Here is a 27,134-nt window from a genome sequence, read left to right on the forward strand (position 1 = left end):
GCGTCTGGCACAAGCGTGGCTTGTTGGTGAGTATGCTGTGGTGACAGGAGTGATAGCTGTGTGGCTTGGTGTGCCCACATGTTCAGGTAGTGATGTTTCTCTCTCTCTCTAATTTCCACAAACACAGGCGACTCGGCTTACCCAAACAGGCCTTGGCTTCTGAGTCCAATACGCAATCCCACTACAGCGGGAGAAATGCGATACAATGATGCCCATGGTAGGACACGTCGAGTGGTGGAACGAACATTTGGCCTGCTTAAGTCTAGGTTTCGGTGCCTGGATAAGACTGGAGGGGCCCTGCCTTACTCACCAGGCAAAGTATGCAAGATTGTGATTGCCTGCTGCATGCTCCACAACCTGGCTGTGCGCAATAACATTGAACTGCTCTTGGACCCAGATGAACAGCAAGTTCCTCGCCCTCCCGACCCACCCATGTCGACTGATGAGGATAGTGGTGAGGAGGAAGGTGTGGACCAGAGGCGCCAGCTCATTGAACGCTACTTCCCTTGATTGTGAGTGTGCCCCTCTTGGGTTTGCTGCTCTTGTGTCATTGTGTTGGGCATCATCTATGTGTTTTGTTATGTGATGTATGCATGTGTGTGTGTCTCTTAATTTATGAGTACATGCACTTCTCCATGATGTGTGTAGTCTCATCCATTCCTGTAGTGATGTGTGTGGTTTGTTGAAAGTTACACTGCAGTGCGTTGGGATGAGTGTGATGGTGTTTCCTAACGTGTGTTTGCGTTTTCTATGTTTCCCTAGGTAACTCCCTTGCGGCATGATTCTGTACCAGTTGGATCCCTGAACCTGGTTACGTCTGTTTCTGATGCAATCATGTGAATAAACATGGAGGCAACACATCATTGAGTGAGTAAGTGTTATTTATTTACAGATTGTGCATAGGTGTAGGTGCATATTTACAAATGAGTGAAGGGGTGGGGGAGTGAGAGTCAAAGGTTATGGCAGATGAGATGTCCGTGCAGACACCACATAGGGTGGTGTCTGCCTAGTGCAGCAGGCCTGTGCCAGGTGGGACCGGATAGTTGGCAGGGTGAATGGCAGGCTCAGGTACTCAAAAGAGTCATTGGCGGCTCCTCTTGCAGCGTGTGGCAGGAGCTTCGACACTGCTCTCGCCCACTTCCAGCCTCGGACGGCCCCTCCGTCTTTGTGTCGGGACGGAGTCAGCTGGGGGCGCTGGCTGATCAGGTGCCACATCCGCCGCCATGGGCGCAGGTGGCGGTGGCGGTGTTGTTGGCGGTGGCGTTGTTTGAGGGGGTGTGGGGTGGGTGGTGTTGGCGGATATCCTTGTGCTAAAAATGTCCACGAGTTGGCCAAGCCGCCTCTCGATGGCCCCCAACATCGCTGTGTTGTCAACAAAGTCCTGGTGGGCCCGGTCTGCCTGTGCCTGGCCACGGAGATAGTTCTCCTCCACCCTTACTAGTGCTTCTAGACACTGTTGCACGGCATTGGGTGTAGTTTCATCATGCCTTCTTTCTGCTGTGCTCCTGCCTGCAGGATCTGGCCTTGCATTTGTGGTTTGCCTCACTCTCTCCCTGCGTGGCTGGGATGGCGCTGGCCCAGCGTTGGGCGGTGGGTTGGGCAGGGTGGCAGGGGCAGAAGTGGTGGTAGTAGTGGTGGTGGAGGTGGTGCTGGAGGTAGCTGTGCAGGTCACAGTAGCCGGTGTTGTGGTAATGCCAGAGGCCGTAGTAGTTGTTGGTGCAGGTGTGACCTGGGAGCCAGATGTCCCTGGCTGGCTGCTTGAGCCGGCACCATCCTCAGCCCCGGAGGTGGCTGGCCAATCGTCCCCTGAAACTTCTGACTGTGGGGAGGCTGGAGGCCTGGTGTTTATTGCAGCTGTCAGATTAGGATCCCCTGCAAAACAAAAATGTGAGGATGAGTCATGTGGCCATTACGTGTACATTAATTTATATTTGACATTCAGTCGGCAATGGCACACACCCCACCCACCACCACCACCACCCTGTCTTAGGACATGGGGGCCTGTTGGGAGTTGTAGTTCCGTCCCCTCACACACCCCACCCACCACCACCACCCTCTCTATGGACATGGGGGCCTGTTAAGAGTTGTAGTTCCGTCCCCTCACACACCCCACCCACCACCACCACCCTCTCTTAGGACATGGGGGCCTGTTGGGAGTTGGTCTAGTGACCTGTAGCACACCCCACCCACCACCACCACCCTCTCTATGGACATGGGGGCCTGTTGGGAGTTGTAGTTCCGTCCCCTCACACACCCCACCCACCACCACCACCCTCTCTATGGACATGGGGGCCTGTTGGGAGTTGTAGTTCCGTCCCCTCACACACCCCACCCACCACCACCACCACCCTCTCTATGGACATGGGGGCCTGTTGGGAGTTGTAGTTCCGTCCCCTCACACACCCCACCCACCACCACCACCCTCTCTATGGACATGGGGGCCTGTTGGGAGTTGTAGTTCCGTCCCCTCACACACACCACCCACCACCACCACCCTCACTTAGGACATGGGGGCCTGTTGGGAGTTGTAGTTCCGTCCCCTCACACACCCCACCCACCACCACCACCCTCTCTTAGGACATGGGGGCCTGTTGGGAGTTGTAGTTCCGTCCCCTCACACACCCCACCCACCACCACCACCCTCTCTATGGACATGGGGGCCTGTTGGGAGTTGTAGTTCCGTCCCCTCACACACCCCACCCACCACCACCACCCTCTCTATGGACATGGGGGCCTGTTGGGAGTTGTAGTTCCGTCCCCTCACACACCCCACCCACCACCACCACCCTCTCTATGGACATGGGGGCCTGTTGGGAGTTGGTCTAGTGACCTGTAGCACACCCCACCCACCACCACCACCCTCTCTATGGACATGGGGGCCTGTTGGGAGTTGTAGTTCCGTCCCCTCACACACCCCACCCACCACCACCACCCTCTCTATGGACATGGGGGCCTGTAGGAGTGGTTTAGACGTTGGGGAGTATGTGGACTGCATGCATGGCTTGGGGTCTGGGAGATGTGTCTTCAGAGTTGTGTGAGGCACACCGTGTTGTTGTGTTTGTGGTGCTTGGTTGGTACTTACCAGCCTCTTCTCCCTCATCAAGTCCGTCAAGGGTCTCAGGGTGCAGGATGGTCAGCACCTTCTCCTCCCACTCGGTGTACGGTAGGGGCTCCGGGGGGGGCTCCACCGCCTGTGTGGTTGGCCCGGAGAAAGTTCTTGGCTCTGATGGATTTCACCCGGGTCTTGAGGTCGTGCCACCGCCTCTGAATTTCCTGCTTCGTCCTCGGGACGGTCCCGGAGCCATTGACCCTGGTGACGATCCGGTCCCACAGGCTGTTCTTCCTAGCTATGCTGGTCTGCTGCACTAGGGCCCCAAATATGTGGGGTTCGACACGAATGATCTCATCGACCATAACCCTTAGCTCGGTGTCGGTGAATTTCGGGTTTTTCTTGGGTGCCATGGTGCTCGGGGTGTGTGTTTGTGTGAATTAGGAGGTGCTGGTGTGTGGTGTTTGGGGATGGTGTGGTGGGTCTTTGTGTACAGGGTGTGTTTGGGTGTGGGTTATGTGTATGATATCTGTTTTATGCTGTTGGCTAAGTGGTGTCTCCTGCTAGCAGCTATGCTGTGATGCAGAGGATTTCTGGAGTGGGTGGGAGTTAATTTATAGTCTGTGTGTTGGCCCTGTGTGAATGTTGATTGGCAGTCAGGTGATAGGTGGGTGTGTTGGCAGGTGTGGTTTATGCGGTTCTTGGGGGTGGGTCATTGTGTCTTGTGTTTGGTTTAGATGTGTCAGGTGGGTGGTCGTTCATTTTCCTGTGTTTGGTGATGAATTCTGTCGCAATGTATGGCATTGGTTTGACTGTAGGGATGTTGGACTTCCGCTGTGGTGCACGGTTTCTCGTAGCATTGGTACCGCCGCGGACGTGGATCGCGGTGGCTACCAGGGTACTTGCGGAGTTATCCTAATTGCGGACACGGACACTACGCAGGTATCGCGGGGGAGGTTGTTGTTCTCCTGGTCATGTGCGTACGCGGCGGTCGGTGTTATTTAGGTTCCGTCCGCCTGCCGCGGCCTCAGGTCTACTTCGACCGCCGCGGACGGAGATTGTTGTGCTCCGTCCGCCACGATCGGCGTTTCTATCAGATTTGATCCTAATCGCTATTGCGGTTTTTCCGCGGACAGGTCCGGAGTATCTTGCCACCTTCCTCGGCGGACGGAACACGTTTCCGTCCGCGATCCTAATCGACCCCTATATGTCAGTTGATCAGTGTGTGAGATGTCTGGAGTGGAATCCACACTTATTGAATAATACTTGGATTATTTTAATTCTTCAAGAGTAGCACAAAGAACATGTTGTCCCATTAATTCAATAAATTCCTCACAAATGTTTGCCGATAAATGCGATGTGTTCCCTTTTCCTCGATTCCCATACAGTTTGAGATGTTCTTCCAAAAAATGACACATTTTATATTTATGTGTTGGTTTTGAAAATAGAGAAATTAATAGCTTTGTCATTTACAATGCCAATAGTTATAACTTTTGCAAATATGACACCTATAGCATTTGTAATGCAATATGTGTTGTATTTACATGACTTAGATGTATTGATATTACAAAGAACAATGGTTTTTCATGTTTTTTATTGTAATTTATAATGTCAATAGCTTAAAGTTTTGTAAATAACTTTTGTGCAGATTATGTTCAGTGTATTTTATTGTGATGAAAATCCAAGAACAGAAGTGAAATATTAACATCTTTTTGTGACATTTGTAATAAAGCTTGAAACATTGATACAACATATTTGAACCAATTGTTGTTGAATGGTTGCAGAGATTGATGCAGTGGTGGCGCTGAGTGATGTTGTGGTGGCGACACGTAATGCTGTGGCGTTCAGTGATGCTCTGGTAGGGCATAGTGATGTTGTGGTGCCCCCTGAGTGATGCTGTGGTGGTGCTGAGTGATGCTGTGGTGATGTGATAGATAGAGTGAGTGCGATAGATAGATAGAGTGAGTGTGCTAGATAGACAGAGTGAGTGCGATAGATAAATAGAGTGAGGGCGATAGATAGATAGATAGATAGATAGATAGATAGATGGCGATGGATAGATAGAGTGAGGGCGATAGATAGATAGAGTAAGGGCAATAGATAGATAGATAGATAGATAGATAGATAGATAGATAGATAGATAGATAGATAGATAGATAGGATAGATAGAGTGAGGGCAATAGATAGAGTGAGGGCGATAGAGTGAGGGTGATAGATAGATAGAGTGAGGGCGATAGATAGAGTGAGGGGTGATAGATAGATTGATAGAGTGAGGGGTGATAGATAGATAGAGTGAGGGCGATAGATAGAGTGAGGGCGATAGATAGATAGATAGAGAGAGGGCTATAGATAGAGTGAGGGCGATAGATAGAGTGAGGGCTATAGATAGAGTGAGGGCGATAGATAGATAGAGTGAGGGCAACAGATAGAGGGAGGGAGATAGATAGAGAGAGGGCGATAGATAGATTGATAGAGTGAGGTGCGATAGCGTGAGGGTGATGGATAGATAGTGCAGTGTAATTATGTGGCATGTAATTATGTGGCACTGAGTGGTATTTGGAGTGTATGTTGCATTGAGTGCAGTATAACTATGTGGCGTGTAACTATGTGCCACTGAGTGGTATTTGGAGTGTATGTTGCATTGAGTGCAGTGTAATTACGTTGCGTGTAATTATGTGTCACTGAGTGGTATTTGGAGTGTATGTTGCGTTGAGCGCAGTGTAATTATGTGGCATGTAATTATGCAGCACTGAGTGGTATTTGGAGTGTATGTTGCATTGAGTGCAGTGTAATTATGTGGCGTGTAATGTGGCACTGAGTGGTATTTGCAGTGTATGTTGCATTGAGTGCAGTGTAATTATGTGGCGAGTAATTGTGCGGCCCTCAGTGGTATGAGTGTAAACATTTTCTACTGCAAGTCGTCCCACTAAAACAGAGTTTTTTATTTTGTTTAAACGACTCAATATGTACCTACTAACGTGGCACTGAGTGGTATTGTCTGGAGTGTATGTTGAATCCAGTAGAGTGTAATTATGTGGCGTTTAATTATGTGGCACTGAGTGGTTTTGTGTGGAGTGTGTGTTGCATTCAGTAGAGTGTATTTATATGGTATGTAATTATATGTGGCACTGAGTGGTATTTGGAGTGTATGTTGAATTGAGTGCAGTGTAATTATGTGGCGTGTAATTATGTGGTACTGAGTGGTATTTGGAGTGTATGTTGCATTGAGTGCAGTGTAATTATGTGGCGTGTAATTATGTGACTGAGTGGTATTTGGAGTGTGTGTTGCATTGAGTGCAGTGTAAATATGTGGCGTGTAAATATGTGGCACTGAGTGGTATTTGGAGTGTATGTTAAATTGGGTGCAGTGTAATTATGTGGTGTGTAATGTGGCACTGAATGGTTTTTGGAGTGTATGTTGCATTGAGTGCAGTGTAATTATGTGGCGTGTAATTATGTGTCACTGAGTGGTATTTGGAGTGTATGTTACATTGAGTGCAGTGTAATTATGTGGCGTGTAATGTGGCACTGAGTGGTATTTGCAGTGTATGTTGCATTGAGTGCAGTGTAATTATGTGGCGAGTAATTGTGTGGCCCTCAGTGGTATGAGTGTAAACATTTTCTACTGCAAGTCGTCCCACTAAAACAGAGTTTTTTATTTTGTTTAAACGACTCAATATGTACCTACTAAAGGGCTAAAATGGAACGTCTCTCCTTAAAAAGGAATCTTCGTACCTATGTGCCTTTAACCCAACCTTGTATTTGGGTACACCAGTAAGATCTCTGAAAAGATACTGTACTGCAGTTTCTGGTGGACTGCCTAGTGTTCACCATTTTGGAATCACAAACGAGGGAGAGTTTTAAAAAAAAGAAACATTTGGGGGAATACCCTTTACCGGTTAACTTTAATTAGAAGCATTGATATTTTTAGGGGAGAGAACCTAGAATGTAAAATACAGTTGGAAGTAAAACCTTTGTGAGTTAAAAATGGAAGATTCCCTCGAAATAAGGGAGTTGGCATGCATTGATGCCGTGGCTCACACAGCTGTGCTGGCGCTAGACTCAGGGGCCTAAGTACAAAGTCCATGTCTATTGGTGGAGAGCTGGGACAGCCTCTCTGAGGCATAACACTGGAACTTTCAATAATGCGGCTCGCAATGAGGCAGGCATGCTGAAAAGAAGCCATTAAGTGGGTTGAATAAGCCCTAGAAGAAGTCCCCTGTACTTAGCAGTAGGGGTCCACGCGGAGCCCTGCCCCCCATTAATGACAGGAGGAAAGGAGCTTGCTGGCAGTGTAATTACATGAAGGGCACACGTCTACAAACACTCCTACTGGAATAGTCACAGACCCATACATCTAAATGGCAAAACTAAAGAGTCTCTTTTGCAAAGTGTAACTATTCCCATCCCTCAAAAGTGAAATCCTTACAGCATCTTCCACTGGGGAGCATTTACCCAGGTAAACAAAGAAACACAATAAGTTTCAGAAAAAAAGCAGTCTATGGTTACTAACCCCCACCTACCTTGCATGCTTCAGTTCCGGAGGCTCAATGTGACCGGAGTTTCACAAAAACACTGCTCCAGCTGGAAACAGCATGCAATTGTTCAACATTAAAACTGTCATGATGCCGAACTGCAGATAATGTTATAAACAACACTTGCCGACGGAGCAATATGGTGAACGCTGAAAAACAGAGGTGGAAGAAGCCACGTTTGTACTGCTATAAGACAAAAAAAATGTTTGCTTGAGCAAATGATGCCAGTGTTTTGTGTTCAAGCCCAGTGGGTGCAAATAATTAAACTTTCAAGCCTTAGCCAAAACAAAACTTAAGATGCTACGCTGTCAAAAAGATAGAAAAGTCAGCAGCTTAAAAAATATATTGGTGTCTGCGCGAGCCATTGCCTAATTAAGAACCTAAAACACAGCAAAGCTTTGTTCGTAATGTCTTGCTTCATTCGGTTTTTGGCTACGAGGAGCACTGGGCACAAATGCTGGGACCACTCGGGTCCGATCCAAGTAGATAAGGTAAACAAAAGCTCCAGAGGTCGTTCACACAGCATTGGAGGGAGGGGGAGGAACAGCAGAGAGAGTGGGGTATGACGTTATGCCCCAAGGCAAAGGATCCATGCTGTTATTTCTAAATGAGTCGGCTCTTGTACTGTGCTTGTAACCGCCCCCTATTCAAGCTTTCAGGAGCTGTGCTGCAGCTGTAGTGTACCGCTTTTGTGCCTGCGCACGTGCGCGATGCAGTGTAGGAATGGCTGTTTGGTGCCGGAGTGGGCTGAAAGTCTGCACAGTGGAGTTTTAATGTCTGGTATGTTAGCTATGGCGTATTGAAGAGACTGAGAAAATCAGTAGCGAGTGGAGACCCCTCCAAACAAGCTCTTGGCATTGCTGAAGCAGGAAACGGAGCATGCTGGCAGAGGCATCGGATGACAAGCTCTTGGCATTGCTGTGGGGGGCGGGGGAGAGCATTCCTTTAAAGTGTGAAGCAGGGGGCGGGGGAGCGGATCCCTTTGAAGCACGGCCTCGCGGCCGTGAAAGTGAAACAGCCTGAAGCTGAGAGCATGCTGGGGGAAGCTTCAGATGCCTGTGGGAGGGAGGCTGATGGCTTTGATGTAGACGCGCTTTCCGCTTCAGTAAGCCACACGAACTGTCCGAAATCCGCTGGTTTCAGAGCTTGGTTTGCCCACAATACTCTTGTCTATTTATTCCTTGCGGAATATAATAGTCGAGACCTAAAAAGGGTCAAATTCACTCAACAGCTCTAGAATACCAAAATAGTTTTCAGTTTTTGCTGACCCAGTTGTTTGATTTTCTCCACGAAATGGCAAACCATTAGAGGCAAGAAAGCGAATTACAGAAATCATACGTCAACAACAAGTAATAAGGAATCTACATTTCCAGTTTGTTTATGCCGAATCATATATTCCGTCATGCACTTGCGATGTTCTTCTCCATTTTCATGTTGTACAGTAACATTGCTGTTTTTCGGGTCATTGAATCCTGATGTAGCAAAGGGAGATTCTGTTGTGGAAAATAGGCGACATACAAAGGAGTATAAATTACCTTGGGATGGTGAATAGAGGAGCCTTTTACACTTTACACCCTCACCATTCCACAGTTCACGTTTGAACACATTTTGTGATGCATACCTTGTCTGAGTAATCTCTCCTCCATCTTTTTTATACACTATGTGTGAGTTTGAAAGGTTGCTCTCATGATTCTGACATGATGTCGGCCCTCTTCGAATCCAGTAATCCACTGTGTTAGTATTGCTAATGTCCAATAACCCCGGATCCATGTCTTGGATCGCAAATCCCTTTACAGTTTCACATTAGGGCATTTCCTCTTGTGGAATGTCTTCAGCTGCAGGAATAGGTAATGATACCATTGGTATGTCTGCTGGAACTGGATATGTGAGTGCAGAAGTGGATGTGGATGTGGATGATATAGTTGAAGGAGCAGTACTAGTGGCTGACATTGTACTTGGATTGAACCAAAATGTTAACTTTGGAAGTTCGCTCATTTTCTCTTTATACTCTGCAGCTATTTTTCTTCTTCTGTGCTGCACTCAAAACATTATGTTTAATTTCTGCTCAAAGGGTTATTTACAAATTTCACTAACACGTAATAAGTCTACAGTTTATTTTTCCTCACTTCACTTTCTTACACCTCCTCTAACCCTTCACCATCAAATAAAATTCTTGGAACACAAAGCAGAGGCCCTGATTCTGATAATGGAAATGCACACTGTCATCAATTGTTGTCCCTAGCTGTTAATTACCTCCCAGAAATCCATTACAATAATCAGCTTCCATAACATTGCAAACAATAAAAACTGCAACATTTCTCTAGCAAATGCAGACATGCCAACTCTCCACTACAAGTCACATTTTTTTTCCTTCTACTAAGTTAGCAGGAGATTTGAATGTTGAGGCAGGTAATCGTGAAATTAGATTTAAATTCAGTGGCGGACGACACTGATTTTGAGTGGTAGGGCAGGTGGAGGAGGTGTGGGGGGATGCTCGGGGAAGTTAAGAATAAAAAAAGTACCTCGTGCTGCCGGCCTCTTTGCGCTGCCTTGCTTCCAATTCCTGGTCCCAGCAGTCCCTGGGCCAGCATCAAGGACTTCCCATCCAATCCCCGCACTGCCGTCAAGCATGAAAGCAACGTGGGGATTGGCCTGAGCGGCGAGGATCAATGCTCACTCAGGCACAGGGAGTCTGTGATGTTTCTCCAACCTGGCTGAGAAATCTAAGTGCGCATGTCATTTTGGCCGGTCTGAGACAGCCGACCTAACTGACATGCGCACTTAAGTGCGGATCTACCACTCCTCCTCCCAACTCCCATGGCCCCTGTTTAAATTCTGGTCTGAGCATAGATTAGCATGGGGCCCCTATGCTCGTAGTGCCCCGGCAACTGCCCAACGTGCCCATGCGTTAAGACAACACTGCAGGTATCCGAGCTAAAACATAAAACTCTGGTCTGACTATGAGGCCTATAACACAATATCTGTTCATATGTACACTGCATAAGTAAAGTTTGTCTATATCTACTCCCCTACCCGTTATTAATGACTAAAGTGGCATGACCCCTAACTTTGATTAGGAAAATTATGGTGTGGTCGTAACATCCAATCCTGTTGCAGCTATTCCAGAAATTGAACATCTAGCACATAGGTTTGGCTCTACTTCAGGTTATAAATTGAACGCTGCCAAATGCAGATCATCTGTGCAAATCAAACTTTGGTTAATGATCCTAGAATAGTTAAAGAGGCCACATACTTGGGTATCAAGATTAGGGCATGTTTAGACCCACGACTCCCGCCGCGGTTCCTAGGCCTCCCCACCCACTCTTGTCCCTCCACGGAAGCCCCCTGGGCTGGAACGGATCAGAGAGAACCCTTCACAGTACTACAATTCAGAGTTGGGCGGCGACATGGGGAAAAGAGACCCGGCAGCAAGATCTGCGCGACAGGAAACCACTGAAAACTACGCCACAACTCGTGCCCAGAGGGAGGCGGTCCCGCCGGCTGCGCGCATCGACACCGCCATGCTGCTGGAGGCGACCCAAGCCTCTAGGACGGACATACAGGACTCTAGGGCAGCACTGGAAGTCAAAATTGGCGAGGTGGGCTCAGAGGACCAAGACTTTTCGAAGGAGAGGGTGACGACGGCGGAGACCCGTATTGGTGAAGCAGAGTACTCCCTATCCACCCTCCGAAAAGACATGGCGGAACTCAAAGCATCACACAGGCAACTGCGATGGAGGGTGGATGATGCGGAAAACAGGGCGAGACGCAACAACCTGCGCTTCCTGGGCTTTAGAGAAGGAATCGAGGGGACGGATGTGGCGACCTATCTACACTCCTGGATCACGACAACCTTCCCGCAGGCTGCATTCTCGAACTGTTTTGTCATAGAAAGGGCGCACAGGGCTCTGCTGGTAAAGCCGCCGGAGGGAGCGCGACCGCGACCGATCATCGCACGCTTTGTTAACTTTGCAGATAGAGACCTCATATTGAGAGAAGCCAGAAAGAAGGGTGAAATTCGACTGGATAACACAAACATCATGATCTTCCCTGATTACAGCCAAGAGGTACAGAAACAAAGACGCTCTTATGACTCAGTGAAAGCAAAATTACGGGATCTACACATATCATACATGCTGCTCTTCCTGGCGAAATTGAAAGTAATTTTCAAAGGCAAGACGCACTTCTTCAATCGACCAGAGGAGGTTTGGCACTGGCTGGAAGAACGCCCGCTCCTGCGCGAGGCCGAGGAAGAGGGACGCAGGATACGATCTGAAATGGCGGCCGCCAGTTTCCGGAGAAGCCCTCCTAAGATCCAAAGGTCCCAGGTGTCGAGGTCCAGAAGGCATTCGCATACGTCCCCGTACCCTGATCCCTCCGGGTCGGGACGTGGGGGACTGAATCTAACAACGCCTGCAGAGAAAATGGCAGCACCCGGATCCAGATTCAGCTGCCTGGTGAACCACACTGGAGCGGAGGCGGACGACGACACAAGTGGCCGTATATCGGATGGAGAAGAACTGACGGAACAATCCCTACATCCTCTGGTCTCAGCAATCCGAGAACTAGAACAGGGAGTGTACGGTACGCCAGAAGAACCGGACACTGAGACACAAGACTCACAATCCTGATGAAGAAGGGAACTGATATCCAGACCAGCAGCACATCGCCATGGGGGCACGCAAGTTACAACCGCTTACCCACTTTGCTTAGACTCGGCCTACTGCTGTTGGCTTTTGGGGTCTTCAGTTTGTTTGCTCTATACGGGGAGCTCCGTGCTTTTACTCACTTGATAGTTAGGATACGGAGAGCTCCCCGGGCTGTCACAGTTAGAGCCCTAAGGCTAGCTTAGTTGGGTTTCTTTATTGGGAGGGCGACAGACCTTCACCTCCTGAAAGTCCAGTTGGTTCCTGTTATACTGATGGAACAGAAGGGGCAGAAAGGTGGGGAGGGGGCGGGGGGAGTTGAGGGTTGTTGCACAGTTCAGTTGAGGAGGGTGGGTTGGGGAACAGGGAAAACAGTCAGAATAATGCAGTCATGTGCCTCAGTGCTCCACACAATGCATCTACACCAGAGTCCGATCACACTGATGTATCCACATCTCGAATGGCGAGTGATGTAACTGCGTCACTGGCGGGTGGTAGGGGGTTTAGTGTCCTGTTGTGGAATGTGAACGGGCTGGGTTCTAAAATTAAACAAGGTCTAGTGAACTCCTACCTTAAAAGACTAGATCCGGATATAACCCTCCTGCAGGAAACCAATCTCAAGGGAACTAACTGCGCCTTCATAGCCAGGGATCGTCACAAAGTTCTGGCTCACGCGGGCTACACAACTGATTCAAGAGGAGTAGCTGTCATTACTACCCCATTCTGTACTACCCGCACCTGGATAGATCCTTTGGGGACTTATGTTGGGGTACAGGGGACATGGAACTGACGCACATACACTATCATTTCAGTATATGCACCACCCAAGTTGCAGGCAAACACGCTCAAGACTCTTGCTCGCATACTCATTGAAACGGCTGACACCATTCAAATCTTAGGAGGAGATTTCAGCGACGTAATGGGCATAGGGCAGTACCGGTCAGGGACAGCGGCTCGTGGAGGGTCTCGGACCGCTCTATCCCAACAAATTGCCAATATAGGGCTCACAGATGTCTGGAGATGGTTGCACCCCACTCAGACGGCCTACTCATACTACTCATGAGCCCATAAGGTATTCTCGAGATTGGCCTATATATTCATGTCTAGACAGTACTTGACAGCGGACGACAATGCGGACTATACTGCAAGGGGCATTTCTGACCATTCCCCACTGTTAGTAAGGGTGGGACGAACTCAGGGTACTGTGGGGAACATCTGTCGCCTTGCAGCCTGGGATCTTCAAAACGCAGCTATCCTGAGAGGCCTGAGAGCAGACATAAAGGTCTATGTTGCTGAGAACGAGGGGACGGTAGAGTCGGGGGTCACCTTCTGGGAAGCCCTGAAGCCGGTAATGCGGGATAGAATACAAAGTAGACTGGGGGAGGAAAGAAGAAAACTCCACTCAGAGGTCACTACACTTGAACAAACCATCCTGGGCCTAGAGAGGGAATACCAGAGTTCGAAAAATGCTGAGACTCTTAGACGATTGGTTGATACTCAGAAACATTATAGAGAATTGGTGACTAATGAGAAACTCAATCCCTAACCACCCTCCACCGCCTCTATGACGTGGGGATAAGTCAGGCAAACTACTAGCGTGGCTAAGTAAAAAGGAGCGCACGACTAGGTGGGTGGATCACATTAGGAATGCAGATGGGATTCTTGTTAGTTCCGATGCACAAATTGCTGAGATATTCGCTACACACTATGAACTCTTCTACGCAGACAGGGATTTGGGGACATGTGAGGAAGTCCTTACAATATATGGCGTAGACGGACCTGCCTCTGCTGTCTCCTGAGGCCCTTCAGGCGCTGGAGGCTGAAATTACGGTAGATGACATTTTGGGAGCCTTAGCCAGATTGAGACCGGGTAAAACACCGGGTCCGAACGGTTACCCAGCGGAGTTTTTTAACCGTACGGCAGACCTTCTGGTTCGCCACTTGAAAGGTCTCTTCGCCAGGGCTTACCAGGAAGGGGGGCTCCACCCAGACCTCTCCCTGGCGACAATCGTCCCAATACATAAAGAGGGTAAACCACAAGAGGATTGTGTGTCCTATCGCCCCATTTCCCTGCTGAACACGGAGGTGAAACTCCTAGTGACTATCTTGGCGCTCCGACTGAGGTCGGTGATCCCGGACCTTGTACATCTGGACCAAACGGGTTTTCTGCCGGACAGAGCAACTAGACTGAACCTTAGACGTACCCACAATTGGCTGCAGGAAGTGCGGGGAAGAGAGGACCCACACTGGTTTCTCTCCCTTGACGCGGAGAAAGCCTTCGACGCGGTTCACTGGCCGTTTCTAACGGCTGCGCTGCAAAAGTTTGGTTTCGGCCCTAGGTTCCAGAGGTGGGTCCAGCTCCTCTACACTGCACCAAGAGCTAGGGTGAGGGTGAATGGGAGGCTGTCGCGTGAATTCCAGATCCAGAGAGGTACCCGTCAGGGCTGCCCTTTGTCCCTCCTCCTCTTTACACTTACTATTGAGATACTGGCAGCCAAGATCCGACAAAATACAGGCATCTCCGGTTTCATCTCCGCACAAGAAAAGATATCCCTCTATGCGGATGATATGCTTTTGTATATTACAAATCCGGAGACCACTGTCCCGGTACTATTGCGGGAATTAGAGCACTATGGTGGGCAAGCGGGATACACAATAAATTGGCACAAATCGATCTTGTATGACCCTGGGGGACGAGGCCACTGGGGGACGCTACCGGGGCAACTACTAACGACGGTGGAGGGCTTCAAGTACCTTGGGATATACATCACCCTAGATAAGACGCTATCTTTCAAAAAAATTTGGAGCGGATTATACTGAACTCCACGGCGGATATGAACCGCTGGACACAACTCCCACTAACACTTCTAGGTCGAGCGACCATGTATAAGATGATAATCATACCCAAGTATCTATATGCCATAGGGGACGTGATTGCCAAGGGGGATCTGAAATCCTTTTTGGTCCTAAAGACTGAATTTGGGCTTCACCACTCACAGCTCTTTAAATATATGCAGTTGAGACATGCTTGGCAGGCCCAGAATATCCAACTAAGCGACATCCCGGAGTATGCACCTCTGGAGGGGTGGCTCCTCCAGGAACGGATCCAGGGGAAGGCGGTTTCTCTCACATATAAAACCTTAACTAACAACATGCTGGGGGATTTGGCGAAGCTTAGGCAGACATGGGAAACGGATGTGGGAGGCATGGATGATCTGGACTGGGACATAGTACTAATGCATCCCCGGGAGGTGGCAATTAAGTCTAGACTACGCCTTATTCAATTTAATGTGCTACACAGGACCTATTACGATAGGGTGCAACTCCACAGAATGGGGAAAATAGAGGACACAAAATGCCTTAGATGCCACCAAGATGATGGAGACTTTTATCACACCATATGGACATGCGACATATTACAATATTACTGGACACACATCTTCACAGAACTGGGAGAGGTTTTGGGGGTCCCGCTCCAACAGGAACCCAAGCTGGCATTACTGGGTATGACCAATGACGTGGACCTTCCGCGTCCACTCCTCCCCTTCCTGGTGTTAGCACAGGTGGTAGCGAAAAGAGATATAGCGAAGTACTGGGGGTCACCGGAACCGCCAGGATTAGAGGATTGGAGAAGAGGGTTGGACCTTTACATGGCAGCCGAGAGAGTGACTTATAAAGCAAGGGGGTGCCCGAAGAAATTCCATAGGGTCTGGACCAAGTGGCGGCACTACCATGGATTGGACGGTGGGGTATGAGGGAGGGGAATTACTTATCCGGTTGCTCGGTCACGAAAGCACCTCCAGGAGGACTCCGGGTGGGACACACCGAGATAATTGTACTTTAAATCTGTGGTCGTTGAACCAGTGTGTTACGTATTGTGACGGAGAATTATAACTTTGGGCTGGGCGGGCGTGGGAGTAGAGGTATATGTACTGCTGATTTCATGACTGAAATGTTGAGTTATGATAAAATGCAAATAAAAATATTTATAAAAAAAAAATATTAGGGCATGTTTAAAGGAACTGGTCAAGCTTAATTAGCAAATGTTTGGGATCGAACTGTAGATAATTGAAACTTGGAGGCATTACGCAAATCGGGGATTTTGATGATGAAGTGGGTTGGTTCTCTACCTTTTCAGAATTGGCTCAATGGTATCAGCTGCCTAATAATAATTTTTTTAAGTTCCTACAAATAAGTGATTTTTTTGGGCACACAGCAAATTATGAGTAAACCACATAAATTCGTGGAAGCTATTAGGCATCAGGATAAGATAGGGGCACTATATAATATGCTGTTAGATACTAGGTTGGACGATCTCGACAGGCTCAATCTTAAATGGGGAAATCGTCTGGGATAGCAGGGTGAGTTGTGGAGCAATCAATTGACATAGCAGGGAAAATCCTAATGTTGGTTAGTCTAAAAGCACAGCACTTTAAGACAGTGTTCAATCTGTACCATACCCCTGCAAAGCAGGGAATATCCTTCTGTCGGTTACTCTAAAAGCACAGCACTTTAAGACAGTGTACAATTTGTACCATACCCCTGCACAGATGTTGAAGTGGGGTGGAGTCAATGACGGGAAATGTTTCCGGTGTGGTGCAGATAACGCTGAAATTGTACACGTCTTTAACTCATGTGAAAAACTGCTATATTTTATCAAACGTATTGAAAGGTCTCTGTCAGAAGTAACAGGGGTTGGCATAAAGATATCAACTTCTCTGTTTTTAGGGTATTGGGGAAGATTTGCGGCAAGTGTTGCCGGTTTATAAACTCCGTTACCTAATTTTTTATAGCCATGGCAGTTGCACGGTGTCGTGCCTTCCCCTTAATTACCACAGGAGCCAGGAGCAGGTTGCAACATGACCTTTATTCTATCATGCCTGCTCATAACTAAACTTCCCATTCCCCGTTTCCTGCTCCTCCCTTTCCTGTTCCTCCCACGAGTCTATCCCCAAACACTAGACTGCTGTACACGACATGACATCTCCCCCTTTCTTAACAAAATAGTCATCTTCAACATGTTCGTAGTTTCTTGACTGTCCACACAGGTCTGCAGGAGTCCGCATGGGTCATAGACACATTGCCGTTCCAGGCTTAGACTCAGTCAGCTTCTCAGGCGCTGGCAAGGTGTAATCTATTGGGGCACTGCTTTGTTCGAGCTGCTGTCGGCTGCCTCAACAAGAATATTCTTGACTGCGGGAGCGTGCCTTTGAAAGTATGAGGTGTTGTGTGTGGTCTTCTGGTTCTCAGATTCGTTGCGGGTTTCAATAGTCTCCCGGGTCATCCACTTATTTACAGATTCTGATGCGATCGTGGCTGCTTTGTGTGAGATGACGGTTGGTGGCTCAGCTCGATAGCGGCAATCTGTTTTCCTTGGTAATTCTCGTTCGACTGACGCTCGATCTCCTTCAGGAGTGGACGGTGTCCTGGTTCTCTTCTGAGCATCTGTACGAGACCTTACTGTCTTCTGTCCCTTCCAGTCGGGGGTGGCACTGTCCTCTTGTTCCGAGTCGTGCATGCCAGTCAGCAGGGCACTGTCTGACATGGGTGATCCGGTTTGATCTCGGGACTCATTTGTAATACCAGTCAGCAAGGCACTGTCTGACATGGGTGACCCGGTTTGGTCTCGGGACTCGTTTGTTGACTCTGTTTGTCTCTCCCACTCCCACTCGCATTTGGGACTGGTGGACTCTTTGATCATCCGCGCATGTGCATGTTTCTTCCTTATCCACCCATTTTGCCTTCCTTGCTGAGTGGCATGGTATTCCTTTCTCACCGGGTGAGTGCTGTCTCGTATCTCTGGTTTCCTTCTGCGAGCGCGTTCAGTCAGTCTCGCAGACCCCTTCAGGGGTGTCGGTATATTCTTTATATCGTGACGTACCGTGACTGACATAATGTGTGGTATTGTGGGGTGATCAGATATTTTGGGTCCTTGACGTGGGATGTGCTGCTCTGGACAGGGAGAATGTTCTCTGATTCTATCACGCGCTTTGGTGATTGGTGCCATGAGCATTGTGAGGACCTTGACTCAGTTGATCGGAATGACCGTACAGACATGTTTCCTGAATTGGAGGAGCCTCTTGCCGACCTTGACTCGGTTGATCGGGATGACCGTACAGAAATGTTTCCTGAATTGGAGGAGCTTCTTGCCGGTTTCCCCCGAGGACGTTTCTTTGAGGGCTGTTTGACTGATACATGTCTTGAGCTGGTGGTCTGTGATGATATGCTCCTGGAGTCGGAGTCATCGGAGTCATCTGTAAGACCGTTTGGCTTTTGCGGTGTCTTTTGTAGTATTGCTGTGAATGGGTTATTTGCTAACCACACATTTATTTCCTTGGTCTGGTCGTGGAGCGTTTGGTCACTGTCTCTCTCACGTGATGTTAACTGTCTCTCCCCAGTTTTCTCGTTGTTGTTGTGGGTGCCTTTGGCGCGCGTGCTTATCTCTTTCCGGCGCCTCAGTGGCGCACCACACTTCATGTGATTTGTTTCTTCCTCCCGTTTGTTGGGTGTACTAATGGCAGTGACGTTTGTGTAATGAGTCTCCCTGCTTGGTGCTTCTTCAGAAGCGTCTACGACATTTGGTGGGCAGTGGGGTGCTCGACTGTGTTCATGTGCCGGTGTCCGGAGTTGGTGTGACTTGTCCACTCGTCTGTATTTGGTCCTTTCCGCATGTCCACTGAGCAGACTGTCATCTGTCTCACTTGAGGCATCATCCGGATATTGTGTGGTGTCTGTTGAATGATTTAGGGAAGACGTATCAGTGAGGCTGTTGTTGGCATCCTTCCCTGCTTTTTGTATTGTTAACTCTGGGTGTTTTACGTCACTTGGTTTCTTCCGCTGTCTTGTCATTATGCTGCCTTCGCCCTCCCTCTTTCTGGTTTTGTTTGTAGCTTGGGCTTTTCCCACAGACATGAGAGACGTCTCCATTCCTGCGTCTTCGTGACTTGTGGTCGGGTGCCGTTCTTTTGCAGATTGTCTTGCTTTGACTCGCTCTCCAACGTCAGCCCTCCTGATGATTTCTTGTAGCGAGAACCGCCCTTGAAGGATCTTGCATTTTGTTTCAGGTTTTGAGCAACCTTCAATTACCCGGAGACAAATTGCTTCCTCATCTGTAAATTTGTTGAAATGGCACTGGTGCACTAGACTTTGTAGCCTTATTATGAAGTTTGGTAATGATTCTCCGGGTTCCTGCCGTGCTGCATTGAAGGCGATGCGTTCGTGATCCACACTCTCCTGTGTGTTGAAGTGAGTGCGTAGCGTCTCTTTGAGGGTTCTATATGTCTCTGTGTCCTTTGCTGAGAACGTCCTGATTAGACGTCGACCTTCGTGACCCACCAGCCGAAGTAGTAACAGTAAGCGGTTGCTATCTCTTCCCTCTCCGGTTGTTTCAAGAAATGCATCTAATGATTCTAGCCACCTAGTCCATCTAGAACCCAGACTCTGGTCTTTGGTCTGTGTCACTGGGGGTGGCACCTCAATGTAGATATTGGGTTTGTGTTTTCCTTTTCTCACTGACATGGCAGAGGAGAGTCCTAGTATGCTACCGTCACGAAACTGTTCCCTTGTGCCTTCCACGTTATTCTAGAATTCTCTGCAGTCGAGATCTTATGTACACTTATTTCCTCTTTGAGTTTAATCGCTTGCTTTCACTTAGCGCTGGCACTTACTCTGAAGCCGGGACTCGTTTATGCCTGTTGCATTCCGGACTTGCAGTTGCTCGGGCTTGTTGTGCCTGAGACTTGTATGAGCTGGTGCTTGTTGCCTTAGCGCTTGGGATTGGCTTGAGTGTTGCATGCGTGACTTGTGTTTATCTGCGTTGTTTGTAATTGCGCCTTGCATTTGCTTGTACTTGTCTCGTTGCAATTCTTGCACTTGAGATTGTACGTTTGTCAATGTCCGTTCATTTACCTTTGCCAGCGTTCGATGCGTTACGTTGTCTTTGACTTGTGCTTCTTGTGTTTAAGTTTGCATTTGCTTGTGCTTGTTGCATTTGAGGCTTGTATTTGCTTGGGTTTGTTGCTTCACAATTTGCCTCACAGTTGCCAATGCTCGTTTTTCCACAGTCGCCACTGCTTGTTTTGATCCAATCTGCCAATGCTTTTTTCCACCTCAGCCTGCCTGACCTCAAAATGGCTGCTCTGGATGCTTAACAGGGTTTGGGACAAAACCCGCCTGACTCCAAGATGGCCGCCCGGAAATCTCACTCTCCACGAGATTTGAGATACATTCAGTCTCCAGCTCACCGAGTCACACCAGACACTCACCGGGAGCTGCTTACATGCCCAGCAGGTCTTGTCCAGTGCAGTCCACGATCTTTGGCCACTTTCCACCCTGCAGGTAAGCCAGGGATAAATTCCCGACGTCTTTCTTTTGTCCACGTGCCGTCACTCACGCATCAGGGGTGAGCCCCGATGTTGGCAAAATCGGCGCTTTACTTCCGGCGCCTCCACAGGAGTCCCTCGCTTCTCTGGACACCCCTCACTCCTCAGGGCGCTTCAGGAGGGCTGGGGTGGGCTCCCAGTTTCCTCTTTGACCTCAAACCCTCCAGGGGTATTCATGGTGCATTCGCGCTGTTTTGGCGCGAACCAGCGCTCTCGGGGCTATGGTTGCAGCGCTCAGCCACGCTGGTCATGCGGGGGCTCTACACGATCACCTGATCGTGGGGCTACTCGTTTACAGCTGGCCTCAGTCTATGGGCGGCGGCTTCGTGGGGCACACGGGTCGCGACGGCGACCACGTCCCTGCTGGTGCCCAGGACAGGGCTTCTTTCCAGCTGCAGTGTTAATCGCCCCGCTTGTCTATCTTGCGAGTTCCTCAGCGCTCCACGCAGCTTTCCAGCCACGGAGCTTCGGACCAGGCTGACTCACCCTCTCATTTGCAATCGGTGCAGCTGCTTGTTGGGTGCTTCCCGATTTTCGCACGGATTTCCACTTTGGCCACACTTCTGGCTGGTTTAGGCGTCGCACGCCGGGCGCCTTCTTCAGTTAGGCAGGCAGCTTGGTGGAGTCCGCCGGACACCGCTTTGGGCAGCAGGGGCAGCGTGTGAGTCCTTCGGTTTTCGCGCTCCACACGCGCCACACTGGCACAGGCTGCAGGCTCTCTGTTCACGGCCGCTTACAGGCGGCAGGGGTTTTATAGGCACTGTGGGCTTCAGTACTTATCCCATCCTCGTCGCCATTGTCGTGCCTTCCCCTTAATTACCACAGGAGCCAGGAGCAGGTTGCAACATGACCTTTATTCTATCATGCCTGCTCATAACTAAACTTCCCATTCCCCGTTTCCTGCTCCTCCCTTTCCTGTTCCTCCCACGAGTCTATCCCCAAACACTAGACTGCTGTACACGACATGACACACGGCTGTGCTTATAGTCCATGTGGTTGCAAATAGACGCACCATCTATAGAAATGTGGCGGGACAGGTTTTATAGTATCTTCAATCTGGAGTATAGTCTGTACTCAGTTAAGGGGCTAAGAAGGCGTAAATTTGGCATTTATATATGGGGTCCTATGATTGACCATAAAAAAGACTGAAACTTATTTAGGTCAAGTGTAACATGAATTGCACTTTTATTTATTTATTTTTGCTTTTTTTTTCTTCTCTGACACTCCGATGTGATACAAGATGTTTATGTATTTATTTATGTGGCTGTGGATTGCATTAAAAAGATATACAAAAAAATAAAAAAGGAAAATAATGGTGTAAGATATACTTCCACCATATCCTAGTAGCCTGCTGCTAGTAGATATGTTTATCTCATGAAATTACTTATTTAATGAAAAAAATCACGATTCAGTTATTATTTTTCAGCCAAAACACCATTCACGTGGCAAGCCAAACAAAAGAGAAATTCTTCTTTACATTTCTGAAACCGAACACTCCACTACAAAGTTAAATTATTGCAGGTTTTATTCAGAAGAGTAAAGTGAATAGATAACAACTCCTATCTTCAGTTCGTAAATTCTATTTACTTACAGGCAGGAGTGGTTTGAAAGAAGTGGGGAGTTGAAAGGGGATACGTCAAGCTCTTAAGTTGCACTTAGTTTCAACGCTAACAAGTTTGAATTTAGAGACAAACACTAATGTAATTTGTAATCAGGAAAGCTTTGGTTGTGTTAATTAACACCTGTCTTTATGTTTTTATAGGATTTAGGTTTGGTTCCAGCAAACCTTGCTGATGCTTTTGGAATTTTAGTACACTGCAACGAATCATCCACTCTATATCCAATTATTCCCCTCGTTCATCACACTTTGAGCAAAGCCCTCATCCCTGTTGGGTCTCCTAGTGAAGCTTCTCTACAGCTCACATCACAGGATTTTGAGAAGGTAAATGCCAGACCGAAAAATTACCAACTGAATTTGACAGCTAGTTGTAAAAATGTTGAGTTTCATTGTGTAGTGTTCTAAAAGTATACATTTGTTTGACCCATTTGAGAAGTATTTAATTTTATTACAAATAGAGTGATACTAAGGTGGAATTACAGCATTACTTCGCTTTTTTTGAGTGTACATCAAGTGTGTATTAAAGAGGTACGTATTGGCTGCTCTGCGTTTTTTTTGGGACTCGGAATTCTTAGCCAGTTTACTCCCAAACTGATTCAAAGTAGATCACCTTATTGAAATCATATTAAGCAGGCGTATTGATGCCAGTTCATTATAAATTGTAAAAATGATTCTGTTTTAAATATTTTATAGAATTTACCAAACGGGGAAATAATTTATTTCAGAGGTGTTCTTGAGGGTATCATTTATATTTCAGCAAGCACAATTGCTGCATTGTGTGAAATAGACAGAGCAGAAATGCGCCCTCCATCCCTGGAGTCGCCTTAGCGAATCCGGGGAGTCAATGGAAGCTCTAGATATGAAAGAGATGGAGAGCTCGCAGCCTCAACCACAGGCAAACAGAGGCAACCCTTCAGATAGATACTCAACCAAGTGGGCCCACACCCTCGGCACTGTGAGGTTAAGGAGGAAAGATTTTGAGAGGTTCACCTTGAAGCCCAAGGCCTGTTAATAGGAGGCAAGTTCAGCTTGGATCGCTGGGAGAGAGGAATGCGGCCTCGTGACTGGAAGAAGAACATCGTCCTCAAATAGGGATATTTTGTGTTTGTCTGTGCCACAGGCCCCGCCCCCCCTATGTCCAGGTTGGATCGAATACACTCAGTGAAAGGTTCTATGCTGAGCGCAAATAGGAGGGAGGATAAAGGGCATCCCTGTCGGGTGCCCCTCGAGAAGTTAAAAGGTTCCGAGGCGACTCCATTAACCACAACTCTGGAATGCAGTGCTCAGTAGTTCGCCCGGCCCATACCAATGAATATCTCGGTGAAGCCAAACCGTCACAGGGTACGAGTCAAAAGGCCCAGTCTACCTGGTCAGAGGCCTTCTCTGCGTCGAACGAGAGAAGGACAGCAGGTAATGGCCTTCCTCTGTGCTTTCTCAATGATGTGAACTACTCTCCGGAGGTTATCATGGGTCTGCCTGCCCTTGATAAAGCCCGTTTGGTCTGGTTGCACGATGTTTTCAAGGCGGGCAGCCAAGATTTTAGAATAAAGCTTGGCGTCCGGATTTAGGAACGCTATAGGTCTGTAAGAGGTGCAGTTGGAGGGATCATTCCCTGGTTTGGAGGTGATAGAGATCAACACCTCCCCCATCGAAGGGGTTGTGTGAGACAGCAATAGAATTGAAGACCGTCACTGGACGGGGGACTGTATCCGGAACAAATGTACAATAGAAGTGGGCATTAAGGCCGTTAGGGCAGGGCGCTTTTTGGAGCTTAAGCAGATCGATAGCCTTTTGAACGTCTTCTGTGGTAATGGGGCATGGGGCTACGTAACTCCTCATTGGTGGTGGTGGGAACCTGGGGCAGGACAAGAGCCTCTAAGTATTGGTCTTGGACTCGTGCTTCTATTTGGTCTGCGGTATACAGGGAGCGATAAAAGTCCCCAAACGCTTTGGCCTTCCCCACCTCACTCTGTTGGGAGATCCCCTTCCCATCGACTATGCATTTGATGTAGTCCTTCTCCTGCCGCACTATTAGCTGACGAACTAGTAGCGAGCCCACCTTGTTTCCTCTCTCATAGCTACGCACTTGCAGTCGTAGGAGGGTCTTTTCAGCCCAATTAGTGTAGTGTAGATAGCCTGAAGCTTCCCTTTGACCTGAGTAACCTTATGGAGGGATTAGACCGAAGGGTTAGACTTATGTTCATTCTTGGCAGTGCAAAGTTTACCCTCCAGGAGAAGGGGACCTCCCTTGCTTTGCATCTTAAGTGTGGCCTCTAGCTCGGTACACTTCCCCCTAATAACTGCCTTGAAGGCGTCCCAATTATTGGCTAGTGAGGTGTGCCCCAGGTAGTTAAGGTCAAAGAACTCAGTAATTGTTTTTCTTAACTCATCCCTGAGGAGTCTGTCTCTATACAGGAAATTGGGAAAATACCATGTGACGAGTTTGGAACGCGAGGCAGGCCAGTCAAGAACCAGCTCTAATGGTGCATGATCAGAGAGGCAAATTGGATGAAATTTGGATCCCACCACTGAATAGAGAAGGGACTGGCTTATGAAAGCATGGTCAATCCTGGAGTATGTCTTATGCGAATGGGAGAAAAAAGAGTAATCCCGGGTTGCGGAATGGGCTGTCCTCCAGGCGTCTACTAACCCCAAGCCCTTAAGAGCCTCTTTGAGTGTTTTGCTATATATCCCCCCTCGGGCCCTCTGGGTGCGTGAGGTGTCCAGTGTCAAGTCCCATATCAGATTGAAGTCTCCAACCAATAGGATATCACCAGACACGCCCTTTTGTTGGGGCGTGTCTGGTGCGCTCCCACCTCCCTGAAAGTATCAATAGGATATCACCCCATGCAAACCCCTCTAGTGTGCGCATAGACCATAGCTATGGTACAGGCACGACCCTGCAGCTCTCCCCTAACCATCAAGCACCTCCCCTCTTTGTCTGTTTTAGTGTCAAGGTGAAGAAATGGGACGGAAGCGTGAAAAAGGAGCGTCACCCTATTGTGTTTAGTGTGTGTAGAGGTGTGAAAAATCTGCGGATAGGCCCAGTGCTTCAGTCGCTGTTCCTCCTTGCGTGGAAGATGGTTCTCCTGCAGGGCCGCTATTTTAATCTGGTGATCATGTAGGAATGTTCAGACCTGGTTCCTATTGTTAGGGGAATGAAGGCCTTTTACGTTCCATGTTAGGCAGTTCACCCCCATCAGCTGGTGCCCATACCTTACGCTTATTGCACCCACCGATCTCTGGGGAGCATGTCCCTCCCTGCCCATCCTTCCCCGCCCGTCGGACCACCGCACTCCAAAATAAAAGCATAAAGAACCATGACACCCAAACAATACTAACAATAACAAATTTAAACCAAAATTTTAAGCTCGGGGGTTCTCTCCCGCAACGAAGAACCACAATTCGAGTATTACCTGGGTGGCCCAAATTCCGCCTCCAAGGCCCATCAAACTGATACATGGGCACGAGTAGAATAGTAGCCAGGGATAACCAATAGTGCTGATGCTGGCCAGAGCATCCTCAACCCCCTTCCCCCCAACCACAGCTTTAATAGTCAAAGTAGGCGATGATCGAAGGGCATAAATCCAAGGCCCCCACCAGGACCCGCAAACTGCAGGTATCAGGGCATGTGTACAGCAGAGAGCAGGAACGTCGTCATCCTGTAGTGTTCTAGCCAACTCTCCGCTGCTGTAGCCAAGGGCCCCCACCTTGCCTCCTTGAGCCCGTTGGTTCCTCCACCGCTCTCGAATCCGCGGTTCGGGTTGGTGCTGGCAACTCAATACCCAAAATAGACGTTGCCTCTTCCAGATTGGTGCAGTGGTAGTTCTTGTTATTAAGTGAAAAGGCTAATCCAAAGGGGTATCTGAATTTCACCTTGCGGTCTCTTAGGGCAGTTGTGACTGGGCGGAATAGTTGTCGTCTGGCAAGTGTGGCTTGGGCTACATCCTGGTAAAGGGAGCACATTGCGCCCTGGAATTATACCTTTTTGGTTGACCGCGCTTTCTGAAGAACTAGCTCTTTGGTTTTGAAGGAATTGAATTTTATCAGAACGTCCCTGCGTTTCTTGGCATAACCCGCAGCGTGAGGCCCCACCCTGTGGACCCGCTCAAGGCGCACCTTCAGTTCAGAGTCTCGCTGCACCATCGAAAAGAGTCCCACCATGAAGGCTTCCAGATCGGGCCCTTTGCAACCTTCTTCCAGGCTCCTCACCCAAATGTTATCCCGCTCGGAGCGGTTCTCAAGATCTTCACATCGAAGCACCGTGGCTTTCAGCTGGGATCGCAGGTCATGAGGGTGGGCCTCTAAGGGATGCACACAGTCCTCCAACTCGTAATACTTTGCTTCCAAGTCGAGGGCACAGGCCCCTATCGAGTCAACATCCGCTTGTAGAGACACGAGCCGGCCCCCCATTTCAGCCCTTAATGCATCGAAAGAGGCCCCATGTCGGCCTTGATGTCGTCTCTGAGCTCTTGCTTTAATTCTCATAGTGAGGCCATCAAACCTTCTCTTGTAAGTGCCATAGCGCAGTCTGACTGGGCTTCCACTCACTGCCTGATCCTTTAGTAGTGTGGGAGAAGAAGCTGGAGACCTTTATGGGCTGCGTTTTTATGGGTGGCCTAGGGACTCATGCCCTCCTCCTAGTCGGGGCCGTTCCGCAGCAGGAAGAAAAGCCCCGTACGAGGGGGAACTGGGACTCGCCCCCTCCCCCCTGCTCAGTGCCCCTGCTTAGGCTGGTAGATCCTCTTGGGAAGGAAGAAGTGGGACCCCCGTCGTCGGCACAGGCCTCCGCCAGGACCAAATATCACCTTGCTGGAGGGGCGGGTAATAGCTAGGTCCGTCAGCTGGGGGGATCACTGCCTGGGGGTGTAAGCCATAGCCCAGGTTGTTCTGCACCAGAAAGGG

General features: G+C 48.8%; 1 protein-coding gene across 1 annotated transcript in view; it reads left to right on the plus strand.

The window, feature by feature from the left end:
• Positions 1 to 27,134, plus strand: part of MCMDC2 (minichromosome maintenance domain containing 2) — a 1,367,419-nt gene that overhangs the window by 1,154,001 nt on the left and 186,284 nt on the right. The window contains exon 11 of the mRNA XM_086965823.1: positions 22,374 to 22,553. Within this exon, the coding sequence (XP_086821949.1) occupies positions 22,374 to 22,553 (180 nt within the window). The remainder of the gene's footprint in view (positions 1 to 22,373; positions 22,554 to 27,134) is intronic.

Source organism: Lissotriton vulgaris, chromosome 4_1 (assembly GCF_964263255.1).
Source record: "Lissotriton vulgaris chromosome 4_1, aLisVul1.2, whole genome shotgun sequence".
NCBI classification, from domain to species: domain Eukaryota; kingdom Metazoa; phylum Chordata; class Amphibia; order Caudata; family Salamandridae; genus Lissotriton; species Lissotriton vulgaris.